This window comes from Rhipicephalus sanguineus, chromosome 4 (assembly GCF_013339695.2).
Source record: "Rhipicephalus sanguineus isolate Rsan-2018 chromosome 4, BIME_Rsan_1.4, whole genome shotgun sequence".
Lineage (NCBI taxonomy): Eukaryota > Metazoa > Arthropoda > Arachnida > Ixodida > Ixodidae > Rhipicephalus > Rhipicephalus sanguineus.
This window is the reverse complement of record NC_051179.1, coordinates 89,819,276-89,839,724: the sequence shown is the minus strand read 5'-3', so window position 1 is coordinate 89,839,724 and position 20,449 is coordinate 89,819,276. Positions and strand designations below refer to the sequence as shown.

At 47.6% G+C, this 20,449-nt stretch overlaps 1 protein-coding gene across 1 annotated transcript in view; it reads left to right on the top strand.

The window, feature by feature from the left end:
• LOC119390403 (uncharacterized) overlaps positions 1 to 20,449 on the top strand; it is a 138,081-nt gene that overhangs the window by 26,307 nt on the left and 91,325 nt on the right. Inside the window, exons 5-6 of the mRNA XM_037658017.2 lie at positions 4,466 to 4,518; positions 9,317 to 9,388. Coding sequence (XP_037513945.1) covers positions 4,466 to 4,518; positions 9,317 to 9,388 — 125 coding nt within the window. The remainder of the gene's footprint in view (positions 1 to 4,465; positions 4,519 to 9,316; positions 9,389 to 20,449) is intronic.

The following is a 20,449-nucleotide window of genomic DNA, read 5'->3' as shown; positions in this document are numbered from 1 at the left end:
GCAAAGTGAGAAACTCAGCAGTGGGCATTGTCGTCGGGAGAGAGGAAGCGCGAGTATCAGTGAGGCGATCCATTTATTCTTGCAGTATTCTGTAGCGATGGTGTGAAGATCCATGGAAGAAACTGCAAAGTGAGAAACTCAGCAGTGGGCATTGTCGTCGGGAGAGAGGAAGCGCGAGTATCAGTGAGGCGATCCATTTATTCTTGCAGTATTCTGTAGCGATGGTGTGAAGATCCATGGAAGAAACTGCAAAGTGAGAAACTCAGCAGTGGGCATTGTCGTCGGGAGAGAGGAAGCGCGAGTATCAGTGAGGCGATCCATTTATTCTTGCAGTATTCTGTAGCGATGGTGTGAAGATCCATGGAAGAAGCTGCAAAGTGAGAAACTCAGCAGTAGGCATTGTCGTCGGGAGAGAGGAAGCGCGAGTATCAGTGAGGCGATCCATTTATTATTGCAGTATTCTGTAGCGATGGTGTGAAGATCCATGGAAGAAACTGCAAAGTGAGAAACTCAGCAGTGGGCATTGTCGTCGGGAGAGAGGAAGCGCGAGTATCAGTGAGGCGATCCATTTATTCTTGCAGTATTCTGTAGCGATGGTGTGAAGATCCATGGAAGAAACTGCAAAGTGAGAAACTCAGCAGTGGGCATTGTCGTCGGGAGAGGGGAAGCGCGAGTATCAGTGAGGCGATCCATTTATTCTTGCAGTATTCTGTAGCGATGGTGCGAAGCTCCATGAAGAGAACTGCAAAGTGAGCAACTCAGCAGTGAGCATTGTCATCGGGAGAGGGGAAGCGCGAGTATCAGTGAGGCGATCCATTTATTCTTGCAGTATTCTGTAGCGATGGTGTGAAGATCCATGGAAGAAGCTGCAAAGTGAGAAACTCAGCAGTGGGCATTGTCGTCGGGAGAGGGGAAGCGCGAGTATCAGTGAGGCGATCCATTTATTCTTGCAGTATTCTGTAGCGATGGTGCGAAGCTCCATGGAAGAAACTGCAAAGTGAGCAACTCAGCAGTGAGCATTGTCATCGGAGAGGGGAAGCGCGAGTATCAGTGAGGCGATCCATTTATTCTTGCAGTATTCTGTAGCGATGGTGCGAAGCTCCATGGAAGAAACTGCAAAGTGAGCAACTCAGCAGTGAGCATTGTCATCGGGAGAGGGGAAGCGCGAGTATCAGTGAGGCGATCCATTTATTCTTGCAGTATTCTGTAGCGATGGTGTGAAGATCCATGGAAGAAGCTGCAAAGTGAGAAACTCAGCAGTAGGCATTGTCGTCGGGAGAGAGGAAGCGCGAGTATCAGTGAGGCGATCCATTTATTCTTGCAGTATTCTGTAGCGATGGTGCGAAGCTCCATGGAAGAAACTGCAAAGTGAGAAACTCAGCAGTGGGCATTGTCGTCGGGAGAGAGGAAGCTCGAGTATCAGTGAGGCGATCCATTTATTCTTGCAGTATTCTGTAGCGATGGTGTGAAGATCCATGGAAGAAACTGCAAAGTGAGAAACTCAGCAGTGGGCATTGTCGTCGGGAGAGGGGAAGCGCGAGAAGGCGTCGGCTTCAGCATGCTGGCGCCCATTGCGGTAAAGCACGCGGATATCGTGGTCCCGCAGGCAACGTGCGCAGCGGGGGAGAGTGCCTGAGGGATCTTTCAATGACCACATCCAGCGTAGTTTGGGCAACCAGCGCAGTTCATGATAGGCATTAACGACATCAAATCAGTGACCATACAAATAAGGTCTGAACTTCGTAAGGGCCCAGATGATCGCCGGTCATTTTTTTCCGTGATGGCGTAATTGGTCTCGACTTTAGTAAGCGTACGACTTGCGTATGCCACGACATATTCACGGAACCCTGATTTGCGCTGCGCAAAGACAACTCCGAGGCCCATACCGCTGCCCCCGTCCGTACCTCTGTAGGGGCTGTAGGGTCTGGTTGCAGGAGTATGGGAGAACACGTCAACAAACGACGGAACTTTGCGAGCGCGCTGTCGCACTCTGAGGATCACGAGCTGAGGAGCCCGTTATTTCCAAGGAGTTTCGTCAGCGGCGATATGATAGTGACGAAGTTTGGAATGAAGTGTCGAAAATAGGAACGCAGTTCTACGAAACTGCGCAGTTCTTTGACGGACGTAGGTCTGGGAAACTAGGCTACGGCCCGAAGCTTGTCTAGAACGGGGATAATCCCGTTTTGGACAAGGCATAGCCTAGTGTTTTCAGCTGCCCTGCTGCAAGTGGGCACTTTATCAGATTCAGTTGTAGGCCGGCGTTGCCCAAAGGTGTCGAAACATGCAGAGGCCTTGAAGATGCATAGGGAATCCAAAGTTAAAATCACAACATCGTCGAGGTAGCAGAAGCACGTGTGCCCTTTCAAGTTGCGCAAATTAGTATCCTCCGTGTCCTCAAATATAGCGGGCGCATTACATAGTCCAAACGGCACGATGTTGAATTTGTAGAAGCCGGCAGGAGTGACGAAGGCTGTCTTCGATCGTGCGTCATCAGCCATGGATACTTGCCAGTACCCTGAGTGCAAATCGAGAGATGAAAATAATTCTGCTCCTTGTAGGCTGTCAATGGCGCAATCTATTCGTGGTGGTGGATAAACGTCTTTACGAGTGACCTTGTTGTGTGGTAGTTCACACAGGACCACACAGAACCGTCCTTCTTCGCAACAAGAACGACAGGAGACGCCCAGGGGCTGCTTGAACGTCGTATAACATCGCGTCGAAGGATGACGTCAAGTTGTTCGTTAATTACACTACGTTCTTCGGGAGATACGCGCGTCGTCATTGCCCTTCATCAACATCATCATTTTCCAGCCACCGCACCGCGCCGGCTCATGCGGAGAGCTCGAGGCACGAGCCAGAGAGAACGCGCTCACGCTTCTGGCGGCCTGGACGCTGCAGCCGCCACTGCTCCGCTTAGCCTGGTAATAAAGTGGCGAGACAACGGCACGGCCCCGTCGGCCGCCTCTCATATCTCCCTCTAACACTGCACGCGATATGGTGATTGCCGCAGTATCAGTTAAGAGCCAGTGTCGATGCGATACGCAACAGTGGACGTGCGGACCAAGAATGTTTGCGCAACATCGCAAGCAGAATTCTTCTAACACGCACAGAAGCTGGGGACGTTAGAATCAAGAGAAGAAAGTCAACAATGGAGGAGCCAACTACACTAGTGGTTGACGAATCAGTATTATAAGCGGCACTGAGCTTACTGGAACTGGGACAGTTCGTGTCATTGGGTGCGTCCATAACTTGTGCGTCTTCGAGGGGTTCCACTCTGCCGAGACATTCCCCTCACAGCATTGTCAATAGCTACTCAATGTCTCGCATTTAAAATATTATTTACAGCTAGTGTGTGCTTTTCCGAATGGCTAGGGTCTACCTTAAACTTCAAACACATACTTAAGCAAATGAGGGGGCTTTAAGTTTAAATTATCATCATAAGCGCAAATATGTGTACTGCAGTACGAGGATCTCTCCCATTGCTCTACAATATCTCTTGTCACTCCATAACAGCAGATAACCTATAATAATAATAATAATATCTGGGGTTTAACGTCCCAAAACCACGATGCAGATAACCTATGTTGTAAGTTTTATTGTTGCCTGACGCCATGTAATCATCTGGCCTCCTTAAAGGCGCATTTCAACTTGAGAGGCGAAGAGCGAGCGAGAATGCTATAATGAGCGGAGAACCATGCTCGCATGCGTCGAACACGTTCATATTTGTTCGGCCTCTTCTGCAATCCCCTACCGCATTCGCCACTTCTAGAATGCATTCCATTTCGCTCGTTTCCTGAGCATTTTTTTCGTACCGAATTCAAGTTATGCATGTAAAACACGGCAAAGAAATAGTTTTCATCTTTCGAAACCGGTTTTCAGGATATGAACCAGCAGAAGCTGCGTAAGTGAACGTGCCGGCAGCGGCGGCGGCGGAATGACCCGGCTGTGCAAAAGTGAGATATGTCTGTGCACGTTGAGTCGCTGCCGCAGCACGTTCTGATAATTCCAGTCTTCTCGGCAGTTGCGTTCTTGAGGAACGCGTCCTTATAGAGGCTGTGAGTTTTGTCGTGCAGCACGAGCAGTTTGCAATTGCGAAGATTAAATCACCGCTTATACTTGGCAGTTATTTTGAAACTGTGGCCGGATATTTACATGACGTGATTTCTATGCTAGTTAAGCGAAAGGACGGCTACCCGTTAAGCGGCAAGGCGTTCCGCTATCGCGTGATTGAAAAATTCGTCATGGACCGACCTTTTCACATCGGGCTCGCCGCGTGGTTGTCCAGCCGCTAAGGGGGCGAGGCGAGTGGATTTGTGATCATTTTTACCGCTTTCGCTCCCTTTGAAGCCATGTGAATGCGCCTTAACTGCAATTCTAGTTATTTAACCCCGGTGCATCAGTAGCTAATAGTACTATTTGCAGTGAACACAAATTGATTTTGTTAAAGGAATTTCTCGCTTTTCAGATTTCGTAACGGACTTCTGCGTAATCGATGGTGTAAACGCTAATGGAAACGTGGTATGTTATATACTTGTTACTTTTTTGAAGTAATTCACTAGAATTCTCCAGTATTCTAGAGTGCTTCTAGAGTATTCTAGAGAGCTCTTTCAATAAACCTTCAGTTGCGAGTGTCCGCTTTGTGTCGTCGGTTCCTTCCTTCTTATGTCCTTGTTTCCGCAGTGCGCCTTCTTGCTTTAAGATATGAACCGGTACCAACTAGCCCAAATGGCTGTTTTGCTACAATATATTCTAGAGTGACCTAATATACTGGGGCATTCTAGGTCACTCTATAGCGCGGATGCACCTGCCATATAAAGGCACTGAACTGTAGAACTCCGCATGTGCACTGTGCGTGGAGCACCTCGGTGGCCCCGTGTTTCCGGTTGACGTGCGCGCTTTTTCTCGCTTTCTGCTTGGATACTCGAGCTTTCCGGTTGATATTCGTGTTTGTTTTTGTCGCTCTGTGTGTCGTTTCACATGGCATAGGAAAGGACTGTCTTCGGAGGCATGGCAATGGCTCTCCTTTGAAAGCCAGAAAATGACCCTAGCATTGCTATTAGGTTGCATCGGAAACGGAAGGAGATAATGTGCATACGCGAGCATTCCGAAGGCTGCCCAGGCGTTCCTTTTTCCGTCCGTATCGCAGAAGTCCATGCTGTTGCTGGTGTACGCGAGCATGTGATTTATAATTCCTTCGAGCACGCGCACAACGATGCCATCTTCCATGAATGTCGAATAAACCACGGCAAATGGAAGACGAACCACACGCCGCCATTTTGCTGGCCGTGTTTGCTGCGCGCAGTGCATTGTGGTCTAACGCCAGCCACGTGGAGCACGTGCAATAGGACATGATCTATCTCTGCGCCGGCAACGCCAAGCACGCCGCCAGCAGTCGGGTGTGCCGGCTATGCCGTCACGTAAGTTGTCCACTTTTCGCCGGCGTAGCTTAACTGTGCCATGCGTGGGAATGCGCGCGTGAGGCCGGACTATATATTGGCCTTGAGGTGCGCGATGAGCGTATCCTGTGACGCCGTAACTGGAAACAAAGCAATACATGGACATATTCATGTCAGAAGCCATGGTTGACGTTCGAAGTTCGCACTCGCATCACAGTAATATGTGCCGTAGAACACACTGTCCGCGCGAGCCAGGGACTCACAATGTTCTCGTAATAATAAAAGAAACTAGTTCCACTCATTTCTTTCTGAACGGTGAGCAGCACAATCGGTTGAAATGCGCCGTCTACAGCGGCTGCTAAACGACGTGCTTGAACAAACGCTCAGATACGCTGATCCAGCATTTCCGATGCTTGCGCTGCCAAAGCAGTGCGCAAGCTCCACTGCCGAGAGGGCACTGCTAAAGGGAAAATCATGCCAGCCGCCACTCTAACATGCACGCATGGCTATCTGGAGTTCATTGCCTAATTAATCGCAAAGTTGAAACCCCTAAAGAGCTGCGCAAATTTGGTTTTGCAAGGTATCATAGTATTTTACAGTACTTCTGAAGTCTTTTCTCGTTTTAAGTAAAAGTTGGGTGACAGCTGCAATGCATAAAACACTGAAGTGGAGGGGGAATCTAGCATAGAAGAACAGAAAGTCCAGCTAGTTGATAGATAGTTATCATGAAAGAGGGTGCCCCTGCAAACACGGAGAAACGAGCCAGGTAACACAAACGCCGACTATCGACTGATAGGGCCCGCTGGGGCAGAACAGAAGTTAGACACAATAATTATCCGCGCACACGAAGCACATCTGTGGTATAAGCATGCATTCTCTAAAGCAGAAGCACGCATTGTTATTATTAAAATCCAGTGTATTTTTATCAGCCTTTTACTGCGTGCTCCCCAGCACGCTTCTTTATCTTTTAACAGCGTAACTGTTTAAGGCGGTCGTTAGTCCGTGAGCGGCGAATTGAAAATGATAATACTGAACCAGCACGCGCTTTCTTCGACCTCTTCTACCTCTTCGTCGTCGTCTTCTGTTACACTCCCAGAACACGTGCACCGGTTTCGCCGGCTAGGGTTGCAATAACTGATAGGAGATACAATGAGTACAGAGAGCGGAAGGAAAGACTGGAAGAGAGAAAAAAGAGAGAAAGAGTAATACAGGTAATTGTAGATAGAGAAATTCGAGAGACAAATTATTCGTCAGGCTAGATTCGAACCCGCGTACCCACGATTTGAAGGCGAGCGTCTTATCACTCGGCTATCCAGGCACGTTAGCAGAGCATAGCATAGCCTTGTGTATTATAGTGTAGCAAGGGAATGTGATAGGGAAGTGAGTGTGAGAAGGAGAGCAATGAGGAGGGGTGAGCGTAAAGCGTAGCACAGAAAGAGGGAGAAAGAGATAGAGAGAAAGAAATGCAGGACGATAAAGAAGGAAAGAAAGAGAATCAAGAAAAGAGAGCGAAAGAAGCAGAGAGAGAAAAAACAATAGAAAGAAAGAGAAAGCAAGCATTGCGTCGTCTAGCGACCAGATACTGCACCCCACGGCCAAGCGGCGCATGCGCAGCGTCTAAGGCACACCCACCGACCGAGACATCACACGCAACCTCCGCTCTATAATGCATGGCCTAGCTGCGTACTCTCGAGGAGGAACCCGCGCATCTCTATGCTTGACCTATCAGTCGACGGGGAGTACGAGTTGTGACGAGCCCGTGCTTCGCTGTGCTAAGCTTTGCGTGACTTAGTGCAAACATTCAGAATTTTTTTCCTTCAGTCTTCGAATACATCATCATAAAAGCAAAGGAGTAAAACACGCCGGCCTACTTTGGTTTACATAAAATATTAAAATTCTTTCAGTTTCGACAAATAATCCAAGAGATAAATCCATACAAGCGGTTCTGTTTGGGATCTAAATACATCACGTATGTAGTAGACACTTTCTATAAAGTTCTGTTTTCATGATTTCGTTTTAACGCCACCGTGTCTCACTGACAAACGCGTCTTCAACAAACTGTGGAAGCCCAGAAGCATGATCATATCACATGTTATACGGTGTTCATTTTGTACTCGTAAGTATCTAATGCCAATAATTTTTATGGATAAGTCTTTTAAAGGGGTCATGAAGCACCCCTTGGGCTGATTGAAAAAACACATCCTGCGGAAAGCTGACACGGCTATGAACTGCTCTGCCAAATATTACAGTCGTGCTCGCCGCGTAATGGCCACAAGCGGAGCGCGAAGTTGCCGTTTCCCCAGGCACCCTCTTTTCAAACAGAGGCCGGTTCTCACTCTCGTCGGTGGGCGGGGCGTCTGTCCGCTGTACGTAGCAAGAGACATAGCATGCTTATTGGCCGACAGCCGACGTAAATTGAGAGCGGCGTTCGGATCAGATGCGCTTCTTGCCGCGGGGTGCCGGCGCCGCACTCCTCAGTACACGGTAGCCGCACTCGCGCAAGCGAATCACAGCGGGAGAGCGATCGCGTTTCATGACGCGCGCTGGCGTAACTTCTTTCCCCCATGCCATCCCTCCCTGTCTAGCTTCCAGTGCGCTCGCCGGCACGAGAAAAGAGAGAAAGCGCCGGGAGCGTGCGCCAAACCCCCGTAACTCCGCTGATTCTTGACGGATTCGAGAAATTTTTGCGGCAATCGATTCGGGAGGCAGTACACTCCGATACTGAGGCCATTAGATCATTACTTGGAAAAGTGGTTCATGACCCCTTTAAGAGTTCTTTGAAGGACATCCCAAAGAATCTAGCACCCCAATATTCAATAAATGCACGCTCAATGGTTTCCGGCTTATTGCGTAACACACACAGTCTGCTGTCCACGCATCGGCTATCCGGGCACGCCTGCAGAGCATAGCATCTTGTACAGTATAGCAATGGGACGGGAAAAACAAGTGAAAGTGAGGAGGACAGATGGGTGGGAAAAGAGGAGGGAGAGGAGGTGGAGAGAGAGTAAAGCATAGCAAAGAAAGAAAGAGAAATAGAGAAAACGAATGTCAAATCAGAAAGAAGGAGAAAGAAAAAGAGAATCAATGAGAAAGAAAGAAGTAGAGAGCGAGAGGAGGCGATAGAAAGAAAGAGGAAGCAAGAAATATATAGAAAGAGGAAGAAAGAAAGACCGAGAAAGGCAAAAAAGATTGAGAGAACGAGAGAAACAGAGACAGATTAATATACAGAAATATACAGAGACAGAATATACAGAGAGAGAAGAGACATATACAAAAAGCACAAAGAGAGAAAAAGAAAGAGGCATAGGAAGAAAGAAAGAAAAAGTAGCAGACTTGTTCAAACAGCTACAGGCAGCATCACCTATAGGTGCCCATCAGCTCCGCCGTCTCTTTAGCAATGCGCCTCCAGTGCAAGGTATGCTGATTTTAAAGACGACAGCCTTTCCTGGGATACTCGAACGTAGAGTCTGTCTGTCTGTCTGTCTGTCTGTCTGTCTGTCTGTCTGTCTGTCTGTCACACCATTCAGCCACCCGGCCAAAGTTGAAGCACTTGCTGAACGCCCAGCAATCTTGAACTGGTAGCTGCGTTCATTCTTGTGAACATTATCGATCAAAAAGCAAATATTACGCATATCTGCGGCGCGACATCAATACTTAAGTATTAGGTGGTGTGTTCCTTTACTAGAAAATACATATATGCGTAATTCTAAAGACGCCAGTGTTTCTTAGGCTGCGCCGAAAATGCTAGTGTTTCGTATGCAGCGCTGAAACGGCGCAGCAATGGCGGGCATAAAAAAAACGGCCGTCAGAAGACTATCGTCTTTCGACGACATTTGCAGCGAAGCACGCAGATACGCGGCCAATTTTTTTTATTACATATACTTAGTTCCTGTTATAAACAAGCTATCTTCTCTCGTCAGACTGCAGTTGGCTGCAATGCCTCGTGCACAGAGACTGGGCCCAAAGCGCTAAAGAATGGTACCGTGTGTGTTGTAAGTAATGGCGCCCTTTTGTTAAAATTTTCTCTAGTCTGGAGAAATGATTGAATCTTCATTTCTGGAGGTAACCTTAACGGGGCCCTGCAACACTTTTCCAAGTAAACAGGAAATCACCTCTTTAATAGGTGTGCAATGCCTCAACAATCGGCTGCCACGAAAATTTTAAAAATCCGTCAAATACGAGCGGAGTTACAGATATCTGTCACACGCTCTAAGCGCTTTATCTCTTCTTTCGTCCGAGCGAACGCTCTAAAACCTGCACAGTGGAGGTAGGGGGGGGGGGAAGGGGCGGATAAAACGAATGACTTGGTTTTCATTTTTTTCTTTCAACGCGCGCGCGGCCAACATATAAACGTTGCGCGATGCACACTTACCTGCGCCGCGACGTACCGTGGCACACCACGGCGGCCTCGGCGCCTATTCAGCTCATAATATGGAAATGAACCAACGACCGTGCCTTTTGGGTACGTACCACGGTTGGTTTAGGTATACAGGAATATTTTTCGAGAGAAGAGCGGGGGGGGGGGGGGAGCGATTTCTAGCTGACTGTATTTTATTTGTAAGTTCCTTGTCACGTGCTGCGCTACAATATTTGGCTCACAGGCTCACAAGAGCATCGAATGCCGATCGGAAGCATGTTCTGACCACGTTCAAAAAGTGTTCCAGGGCCCCTTTAAAGAACGATAGCGTGAAAAACACCTTCCAGGGAGGTTCGTGTATTCAAATATTCAATACGGAACGGGAAAGCAGCGGTTAAATATGGTCCCGTTGGTACTTTTTGTGTGTTATCAGAAGGACAAGAACAGGAATAATAATAATAATAATAATAATAATAATAATAATAATAATAATAATAATAATAATAATAATAATAATAATAATAATAATAATAATAATAATAATAATAATAATAATAATAATAGAATCCACCGTTTCCACAAGGACTCCAACTTTATTTTGATGTGAATAAAGCCCTGGACTATTGCCTAAAAACAACGAAAAGAACTCTTCCTTTCGGAAGTTTAAAATTTTGGCGATAGTGATAAATATTGAACGCACTTTTAATATTATGCGTACTGTGTCATAGCGATACAGCTGTGATGCCGCTTACTTTACGCGTCGTTGTTTCTACACATTTTTCGAAGTATTCACAGAATGAGGACGTTATTGGAGAATGCTGCCTGGCGAATCTCGTGGCGTCATTTCAACACGATAGTTTTAAAGAACTCGTTTCGCAGAATTATCGGTGTCGGCGTAGGTGTCTTTGGTTGTGAGCGAAAAAGCGAGAAATATGCAAATAAATAAAGTATATAAAAACCTTCGGTTCGAGTGAGAATCGAACCCAGGCCTTCTGAATGGCAAGCTGGTGGTGCACCACAGAGCCACGCCATTGTTTGGAACAGCTTCGGAAAAAAAAGACACCATATGAATCTCGTGTAGAGGGAGGAGCTCCTTAATGCACGTAATATTGCACGGCAGAAGCGTAGAATAGCGCCACGTGTCAAAATATGTGAATTGCTCAACAAGTGAGTGTTTCAAAGGCCTACTCACCACAAAGCGCCCAGACATATTTAATCATCATCAGCAGCAAAGGCATCAACAAAGGGAGCAGCTGCTTAGGTTCGCTTGTTGCCTTACGGACGCGTAGTGGGAACCTCGCAACCTGCAAAATGGAGATTTACGTCCTAGTGGGCCCTTCGGGACTATACTTGCAGTAGGCATTCTATAGTATAGTTTGAAACGGCCATTGTTACACGCATAGACTTTCGTTTCCTCGCGGCACCTTAACCGAGAACCGAAGCCAGGAGTGCTATGGAGGATGGCCCGATCTTCTCGCAAACACGAGTTCGCTCCGAGCCCGCACTATGGGGGTCATGATAGGAGGACAGTGCGAAGCGCGCGATAGCAGCGTTAGTGAAAACGGCTACAAGAACGAGCATACCTGACTGCCACGAAGAATGCTTGGGATCGATTCCTGCTGGGATCTTCATTTTCATTCTTTCTTTCGTCTGGTTAACGCTGCCGGTGTCGGTTTTCCTTAACGATCTCTCATTTAAATTATCAATGTCTGTTCTCACCATTCCTGGGTATAAACCGTCAATCACCTGTGAAACATACATAGCGTGGCCCGTGGTATAAGGGTACGTGCCACACGTGTCTGTAGGAAAGGGTTTGATGACGTAAGCGACAGGATTTTCATGTTATTCATGTGATGACCAGACAGTCATATTTGCCAAACCCTCTCACCCTGCCATGCCAATTTTGGCCTACACCATGTTAAGGAGGCGATCACGAGAGCACCGAGACGTAGGCGGCTAGATAGATGGATCGATTCATAGATACAAATGCTCAAAGTGCGTAAGGTTTGCTAAGAAATGCTTCGCATTTTGGTCTACTTTGGTCTACTTGGACTACTTTAAAAGAGTTGACTGTTGGGCAAGTTGGTGTTTTGACAAAGAAACAATCGTAAGCAGCTCAACTAGACAGGACACAAAGCAAGGAACAGACGAGCACAGGCGCACGCTAACAACTGATTTTGTTGAAAGCGGATCCACACCTTTATACATCAAGAAGCTGCGTTTGCTGATGTATAAAGATGAGGGCCGCGGTGTTCTATGGCTCCAGCCTTGCACTACTTGCGCAAGGCTGGAGCCCTCGGAGGAGCTTGTGATCCCCTAGCTTCTTATAGCTTTTTACGTGGCTCGTGTACTCAGTCAGCTCGGTCTGTTTCGGAGTGAAGACCACGTCTGTTCGGTCTCAATTCTGATGCTAATAATTAGCTAGGCCCTAATTAACATGGTATAAAATAGTCATGTCTTAATTGCGAATGTTTTAATCAACACAACAATAATTACTCAGGTTTATATGGAAGGTTTTAATTAGAGCGGTGCAAATTAGCACAATCCTTCTTAGCACTATTCTAATTAGCACGACAGTCGCGAGCAAGTTCCTGATTAATTTTGGTTTTATTAATAGCCCTAATTAGCATCGCGTTAATGACCATGTTCCTAGTTAGGTCAGTCTTCGCTTCACAAGGCTTCATTACCATCGTCTTAGTAAGATGTGGCTTAATTAGCTCAGTCTTAGCATGATCTGGCTTAATTAGCTCGGTCATAGCATGTTTTGACTTAGTTAGCTAGGTATTTCGCCCAGCCAATTACCTAATCAGCCGGGCGCTCGTGCTCGGGGATGATTAATAAGCAGATAAAGAGGGCACGCGCCAGCCTAGCAACGCGCTGAATGCACAGGCCGACCATGATGATTATACACGCGGTCTCGGGGATTAGCTCCGGGCGCGGTGTTGGAAGGCGCCCAGCCGGAGTTAATCTCAGAGGCCACAGTGCTGATTATTCAAAAGAATACTTAGTACAGACAATAAACGCTTGAAAATGAATTTAAACAGCCTGCACTTCAAAATATTGTTAGTAAAAGTTTCTCGCAGTTTCCTTGCATGGGTGCACTTCTGCGCTCAGTGGAACGACAAACAAATGAAAGATGATGCCTCTGCTTTGAAGACACCGCAACTTTGTCGACCGCCCTTGACGCGACGCTGCGTTCCAACGTAACCAATAGAACGCAGCGCGCGCCGAAGGATGAACTTTATCTTTTCGTACTGTTAGCTCGTTCAAAAGAGGGTGTTGCCAAAGCTCGAAAAGATTCCGAGTTTCGCCAAACTCGAGCAATCCTGCATAGCACCCCAGTCCAGCGGTAGAGAAGGCGATAGACGTCAGACTCTGCCCAGGCGGCGCTGCGAAAAACACCGCCACCAGCGCCCTCATCGTAGCCCTGGCACTAACTGGGTAGTGCAAAGAGAGCCGCCCGCAAGCGAATGTGCATATGCCGCAATATAACCTCCCTCTTTCGTTGGTGTCGAGGTGCGGTTTCCTGAAAATCGAGGACCTGGAAAGCTTCTTCCGCCAATCCACGCTTCAGAAACAAAGGAAGCTGATCAAAGCGAACTGCGAGTACAATGCAAAATAAGTTTTAGTTATTCCCGCGCGCTGCAACTCGCAAGTACAAGCGAGCATCACACGACACCGAGTTCGAGGCAAGCCCTCCGACATCCGTTCTCTAGAGCCTAAATGCGTTAAAATCGGGTATATACGTATGCCACAGCGATAAAGTACCTACATACACGATCAATTTACTTAGCTATGCATCTTACGATCAGTGGTACAAAACGTGGTTCATCAGGGGCGAATGGCTCCGGCGATTTTCGCCTTTTCAGTTGCATTCTCCCTTAATTCATCTCTCGCTTCCTGTGCATTGGAGTGTTTTATTACGCATCCTCAAATGGTCTATTGATGGTCGTCTTCCTTTTGTATGTACTGCAAATGGGGATACGTGCGTGTCCACTTTCGCGGGGTACAACCAAAGGCAAAACCGTGGCCTCCGAGATAGCTACGGCAACCGCGGAGGACACGGGCGAAACAAACGTGAAGGGTATCACGACCAACATTCTGCGATTTACTTGTATGACACACGTGGTGTTAGCTAGTTAGAACCAGAACTCTGAGCCTTCAAAACGTACATACGTCCGCGATGCTGTGTTGTGACGACCAACTCGTCGCGGTGTGCGTATCACGCGTCTCCAGTCTGCCTCTAGCTGCTCACTTCGTGTTACACAAGCACCGCGGTCAGAGCCTCTGCTGAGCTTCATAGTCAAGGTTACCACGGTTTTGCATCAGGGCTACGCAAAACAACAGCAAAGCCACACATTCATGCCACCGGTTGTGGAGAACGCGGGTACTTCGCTTACCCAACACGCTCGCAACGGCCCGTATCCAACGCTCTCGCCTTTCTTCTTCCTACGACAACTATGGAAATCGGTAAAACTGAACGTTGTTATTCAGTCTTTTACGTCCGTGGCAATTCACAACGCAACAGTTCGTCTTTTGCGGAGTTTCTTCGTAGCGTGCGGAGGGCTCTCGTCTGCTGCTGTTTTCGCCGTCGTTCAAGCGAGTGATCCAGCAAGCACTTCACGACGGCTCGGTGGCGCGTCCGACTAGCGGAGAGCAATTCACAGCTCTCGTTCTGAGTGCTAAATGCGCAAACACACGCGATATTAAGCTCAATCGTTGTTTCGCACTCGCTAGTTGCACCTGGTCCCATAGCAAACTGTGCGAGAGAGTCGGTCTATGCACTACTCAATACTTCTCCGACAGGTGGCGCCACACATCTTGGAAACTCCAGAGTCTGACGTCTATGTGCATGGGTCCCGATTACGCTATCACGTTCTACTCTTGAAGACGAAGCTCAAATGTCTTCCAAGTTTTTTTTTCCGAGGGTATATATTCCGCTATGACGAAATATTCTCGTTATTGCTAGTCAGCGCTTAGTCTGGCCGCTTCTTTGATTCTGCTATCCTAGCGCTTTTTCAGAAGCTCAGCATGTACAATCAAGCCCACAATAATGCTCGCTCTGTAGCCTTCTCTGTAGTCGTTCTTTCGCATTCTATAGTTATTGCATGCCACGCCGGAGAAATCGGCGCACGTGTTTTGGAAGCGAAGCAGAAGAGGAAAAAGAGGACGAAGACGAAGAGAGTGCGTGCCGGATCATGATGATGGTATTTTGTATCTACGACACATGACAAACCTGGAACAGCCCTGCTGTAATATAACTTTAATCGAAAGCTACTACAACCCTTGATATACATATGGGTGCAGTACTGATGGAAGAAATACCTGAAATCATTACGGAGCTCTTCTGCAAATCACATGACATAACGCTAATCTGCCAGCGGTCCAGTCCGTGTGCGCAGCGAGCATCATAATGTTCATATTTTTTTAGAAATAGATAGGATATGCTGCATTGGGCATCATCGTAGGAAGCAGTTTTATTGAAGCGATCGTTCATTTTTTGAAAGAAAAAAAAATAACCGACGATTACAGTACTGCCTGGCGCGAATTCTGAGAGCAGCTATGGCGCATTGCTGACAAGAGCAGAACAGTCGCTTTCATGCAAGAAGGATGGTCAGATGAAGATCACTAGCTGCAATTCTAACTTATCTACGAGATAACCCTTTCGTGTGGTCGGTCTTACATAGGCGAAACAAGCCGATGTTTGAAAGGAGCATGCGCAGGAGCACAACCGATCCCAGCGCATCGGCACGGGCATTAATCTCGCCTTGCGTTGCAGTAGCTGTGATAGCCGAAACTGTGTGCCTATCTGAAAAAGACTAAGTTCCTATTGAAGGCTAAGTCTAGAACTGAAGGCGAAGTCATCGAGGCGTTTCACATCGCAAAAAGGGGGATAGCTGTGTCAACTCTCCTTCTGTGTCACTATTAAGGAAACAATCAGAATTCTTAGATGACACATCATGTCACTGCCGGGTACGTGATGCACATGCGTTCTTGATGTTGTTTTTAACAATGCCATTGCGATCGTTCTCTGCTTTGCTGTTGAACGCTGAACAAAGGACTGCCCCACGCCACCACGGCCTGTTTCACTGACGTGGAAGGTTTGTTCTATCATACAGCACACGATGTACTGTTTAAAACTAGCAGGGAAAGTGTTGAAGAGTATGACGAGGTAGATTTTCAGTATATAGCTGGCTTTAGCAGCGAACATTTTTTGGAACTTATAAAGTTTTACTTAAGGTCCACAGCTACTCATCTCTACGGGCACTCTTTTCGTCAAAAAGCCGGTAGTCGCATTGGGTCTTCGGTTTCTCCTGTGCTGTGCGACATATTCCTGGCTTTTTTGATAAATGTCTGGAAACTGAACTTTCCAAACACCCGGTTTCACATGTGCTTCGTTATGTAAATACCTTTTTAATTACTTTAGATTACTCTATTAAGAATGACCTTGACAGTGTTGTCCCCACGATTCTAAGCACCATTTCCTCTGAGGGGAAAAGTTCGAATTTTACCCATGAATTGACAAGGAAAACCATATCCATTTCTTAGACGTTAACCTACATTTTACCATTTTACCAATGGTCATGTTTGTTAGCCGTATATTTCAAAGTCCTGAAAAAGCCTACTACCTTTCAAGAGTGCCCACTCTAAACTTGTGAAACGTGGCATCATTATGTCTAGCTGCGTCTCCACTTTACAAACATCTTGTGCCCATTGGCATCATCAAGCTTCACTCGTTAGGTGAAGCGTCTGCTATCTGCGGGCTATACGCAACACTTACTTCGTAGCACATCCGAAAGCGCCTTTCAAGAGCTAAAATCATCAGGTAAACAAGAGAAATGGGCCAAAAAATCACAGTTTAACGGCAAGGGAGAATCAATGAATGCGATCGCAACAAATTGTAGTGTTATACGAAGTAAGGCTGGCAGCTAACTATTTTAGATCCACTGTCGCGTAACTCGACAAAAAGACGGTGCAAGAGAACACGGCCGCTCCAGGGAAAGAAGCGGATTTTTCAGTTTCTTCGCGTTGAGAGCGCAGCACGTAGAAGGCTATACCAGCCGTTCGCTGATGCTTGCTGAGATAGCGCGTGCGCCCGCGGTCGCGACCGCGCCCTCAGAATCAAAGTTCACAGTTGCTGCTCCAGCGACCCGCCTTCCCACCTGCGTTCTTTCATGCTCCCTCGAGAAGGGCGGGGTGTTTCCTCTCTGCTTGAGCAGCATTCGATGGCAGGCCTCGTAAGCGGGATGATGTTATCGCATCAGCCCTGCAAGCGACGGGGATGGGCCGGCTCGTTTGATTTCTTCGGCCACGTTCCTTGCGTCGTCCACGCGCACCCGCGTGTAGAACATACAATGCGCGGGGGGAGGGGAGTGTTATCGATGTGGGCTTTATACGGAACATGACGGCAACGGAGACGCAGATGACTGGAACCCATCGAGAGTGTCCATAAGATTTCTATCGCAATAAAACCACTTTTCATCATGCCATATTGGCATTGTCTATCCCAGAACGTTAAGAAGATCACGCATCGGTATGTGGTTCACATCGTCTTCTCCGCGCCTTGCAAGTTTAAAAAAGTGTGCCCACTGCTAACACAGAATAAAACGAGATTTCATGTAAGGATAGCCATCAGATAAAGTTCACTAGCTGCATTTCTAGCATTACCTACGAGGTACCCCTTTCGTGCGGTCGGTCTTACATTGGCCAAACCGGGCGATCTTTCAACGACACAAGGCAGACACAACACCCGTTCGTCGGGCAAGCTGTTCTGATCTGTCTCTCGTCTTTCTCTTGGCGCTGCCGAGCGCCCCAGCCTGCTTCCACTCTTCGTCATCACATTCGGCCATGACTGCGAGAGATCGAAACTGCCGACAATGACTCTGGTGGGCGGTGCTGGCTCTGTCGCTGTGGTTAATTGGTTTGTCCCTGTAGACGCTGACGCTTGGTTGAACCTCTGCCGGTGACGAATCTGGGGGACGACGTTGGCTGTGTCGTGGTGGTCGATGACCTTAGCTACGCTGCGACTTTCCAGCGAAGGGTGTCTCATTTTTCCCTGGTGAGCGGAGTTCGCAGTTTCGCGGTAGGCGAAATTTTCCTTGCGCTGCTGCACAAAAAAGGTCAGGCCTGCGCGGAAAGCGCAGCACAGACACAGCGAAATATGGAAGAGCGGCATTTCTAGAGGCCACTGTAAAGTGTCTTGGGGCGATTAATACAAGTACACTTGCAAGGTATACACTACGCCATCATTGGTCATTCTGCGGAGAAGCCAGGTACCCGCACAAATCTGTAGGGTATTAGAGAGAGAGAGAAAGAGGTTGATTTACAGAAAGACAGAGGGATAGGCCTGAGCGATAGTATTCTCTAGCCTGCTACTCTACACAGGGGGTGGGGAAAGGGGAGAAAAAAGAATGATGGATGGCAATGGTGAGTTAGGGAGGTGAGTATAAACAGTCCCGTCAAGTTAGCGCAATGCTATCGCCGCACCTCGAGTCCAGTGGCCTGTAGGCTATGACCGCTCTTACGACCACAGTTGCACTGTTGGCGTCAGACCAAGGGCCCAACACAACTTCGTCAGATAATGGCCTATTATAAAATCGTTTAGTAGCGGAAACCAATTTCTGTCGGTCAAGTGCATATGCTGGCCAGGTAGACAATATGTGCTCGAGTGTTTCTGGAACTTGACAGTGATCACAATTGGGACAGGTGTCACTGCAGCCGATGAGGCGTGCATAACGTCATGTGAAGACCACCCCAAGACGAATCAGGTGAAACATACTTGCGATGTGTCGCTTCAATTTACAAGGCATGTGGAACATCACTTCATTTCCGGGTCCCATTTGTGCAATCGCCGTTGTCGTCGCTCCGGTTTGGACCAGCGCTGAAATGTAAAGCTGCGAATTACGCACCAAAGCAGGGCATTCGTGTGTGGTCGTGAAAACGCAATGCTCACTTCAGGGGCACTGTTTAAGGCTGTTTTGTATTCAGTGTCTGCCTCCTCGTTTCCCATCACGCCACAGTGCGCAGTAATTTACTGGAAAGAGTTTAGTTGGCCATTTTTTTAAAACAACCTGAAGATCCTCTGCAATCTCCCTAGCTAAATTATGATATGGGCCTTGTCTCATGACGCAATGAATGGCGTGAGGAGCGGGTTTGGCATCGTAGAATATCATCCATGCACGACGTTGCTCTGCAGAAATGAATCTTATTGCCACTCGGATAGGAACAAGCTCTGCGGCAGTTAATGTGGTCTTGTGGTCTACTTGGAACCGTCGAGAGATAATCATTTGTGGCATGGCAAAGGCTGCAGCGCAGGTATGTAGCGTGGTAGAACCATCAGTGTACACGTGCAGAAAATCGCCGTACTTTGTATATATGTGATGTAGGTTTGGTTGTTTCAGGGCAAATGATGAAAGAAGGGACTTTTCCTAAACCCAGGAATCGTGAGCCTAACAGGCGGTTTAGGCAGGACCCACGGAGGCGCTCTAAGAACACTCGGGGGAGAAAAACTTGATGGTAGAATATTCTCATGCAGTGATATCGCTCTTGAGAAACTGCAGCCTAGATGGGTAGCGGGGAGTGCCGATAGCGGGTGCTTCCTGTGTCAGGCCAACAATCGAAGATGCACTCGAAGCGGCTCGCAGAGCATGTATACACTTATGGGACAAGCCTGAACTTCCGCGATGGTTCCGTTCGTCGACGTGCAGCGTGGTAGGCCCAAGCATGTTCGTAATCCTTGAGCTTAAATGCTCTCTGGCGCGTTCCTACCGTTAGGTCTCATGTTTGAGAGCACCGACCAAACAGATCTGGCCACCCGTTTATAAGCCTTTCTTTTTTTGTGTGCGTTTGTAGCTATTTTCGTCCAAGTCTTCCTCAATTTTTTCTTTACTTTCCATCTTCTTTCCTCTTTCTTTCCTCCTATCTTCCTTTCCTCTTCCCTCCTCTCGAAAGAATAGGCATGGTTTGTGGCCCTCTAGGTGGCAGTTGCCAGCTTGCTCTCTCCCTCTTTTCTCTGTGTCCTTGTGTATCTATGTATGCAAATTAAATAAATAAAAATAGATCATTGTATAATTGAAGAAGTGACGATTCTGATGGGACCCATCTTGCTCCTGCCACCGTCCGAAGAACGAAAACAAAGCTCTTCAATTTTGATTTCAGCGCTGCGACTTGTCTCGACCACGATAGATCTCTGTCTGTGATTACCCCAATGAATTTGTGATGCGCTACAGCAGGTATCGCTGTTACAATAATAATTATCGAATACCTTGGTATTTGTTTGCGCGTGAATGCAAGCACTCTATTTCAATTTTTCAATTGAAAGAGTGAGACCCTGAAACCGTAGATATTTGGCTGTGATTGACACTGCACGCTGTAGTCGAGCACGCAGTTGTCGGCGAGTAGCTCCGTATGCCCGTATGCGGGCGTCCGGAGCTATCCGAATATGCGCTCACTTTTACCATGCTGCGAAGTTCTGCTGCTAATCCAATCATCGTCATGTTGAATAGAATAGGTCTGAGAACTCCCCCTTGGGAAACACCGCGGTGAATATGTCTCCGTCACTTGTCATGTAAATGGTACGGCCACTGAGGTAGATATAGTCCAGGCGTACAGTTGCCGCCGATGATTAAATCTTCAAGAGCGTCAAGGATTGCGTAATGCAGCTCATTATCGTAAGCGCCCTTAATGCCTGGAAAGA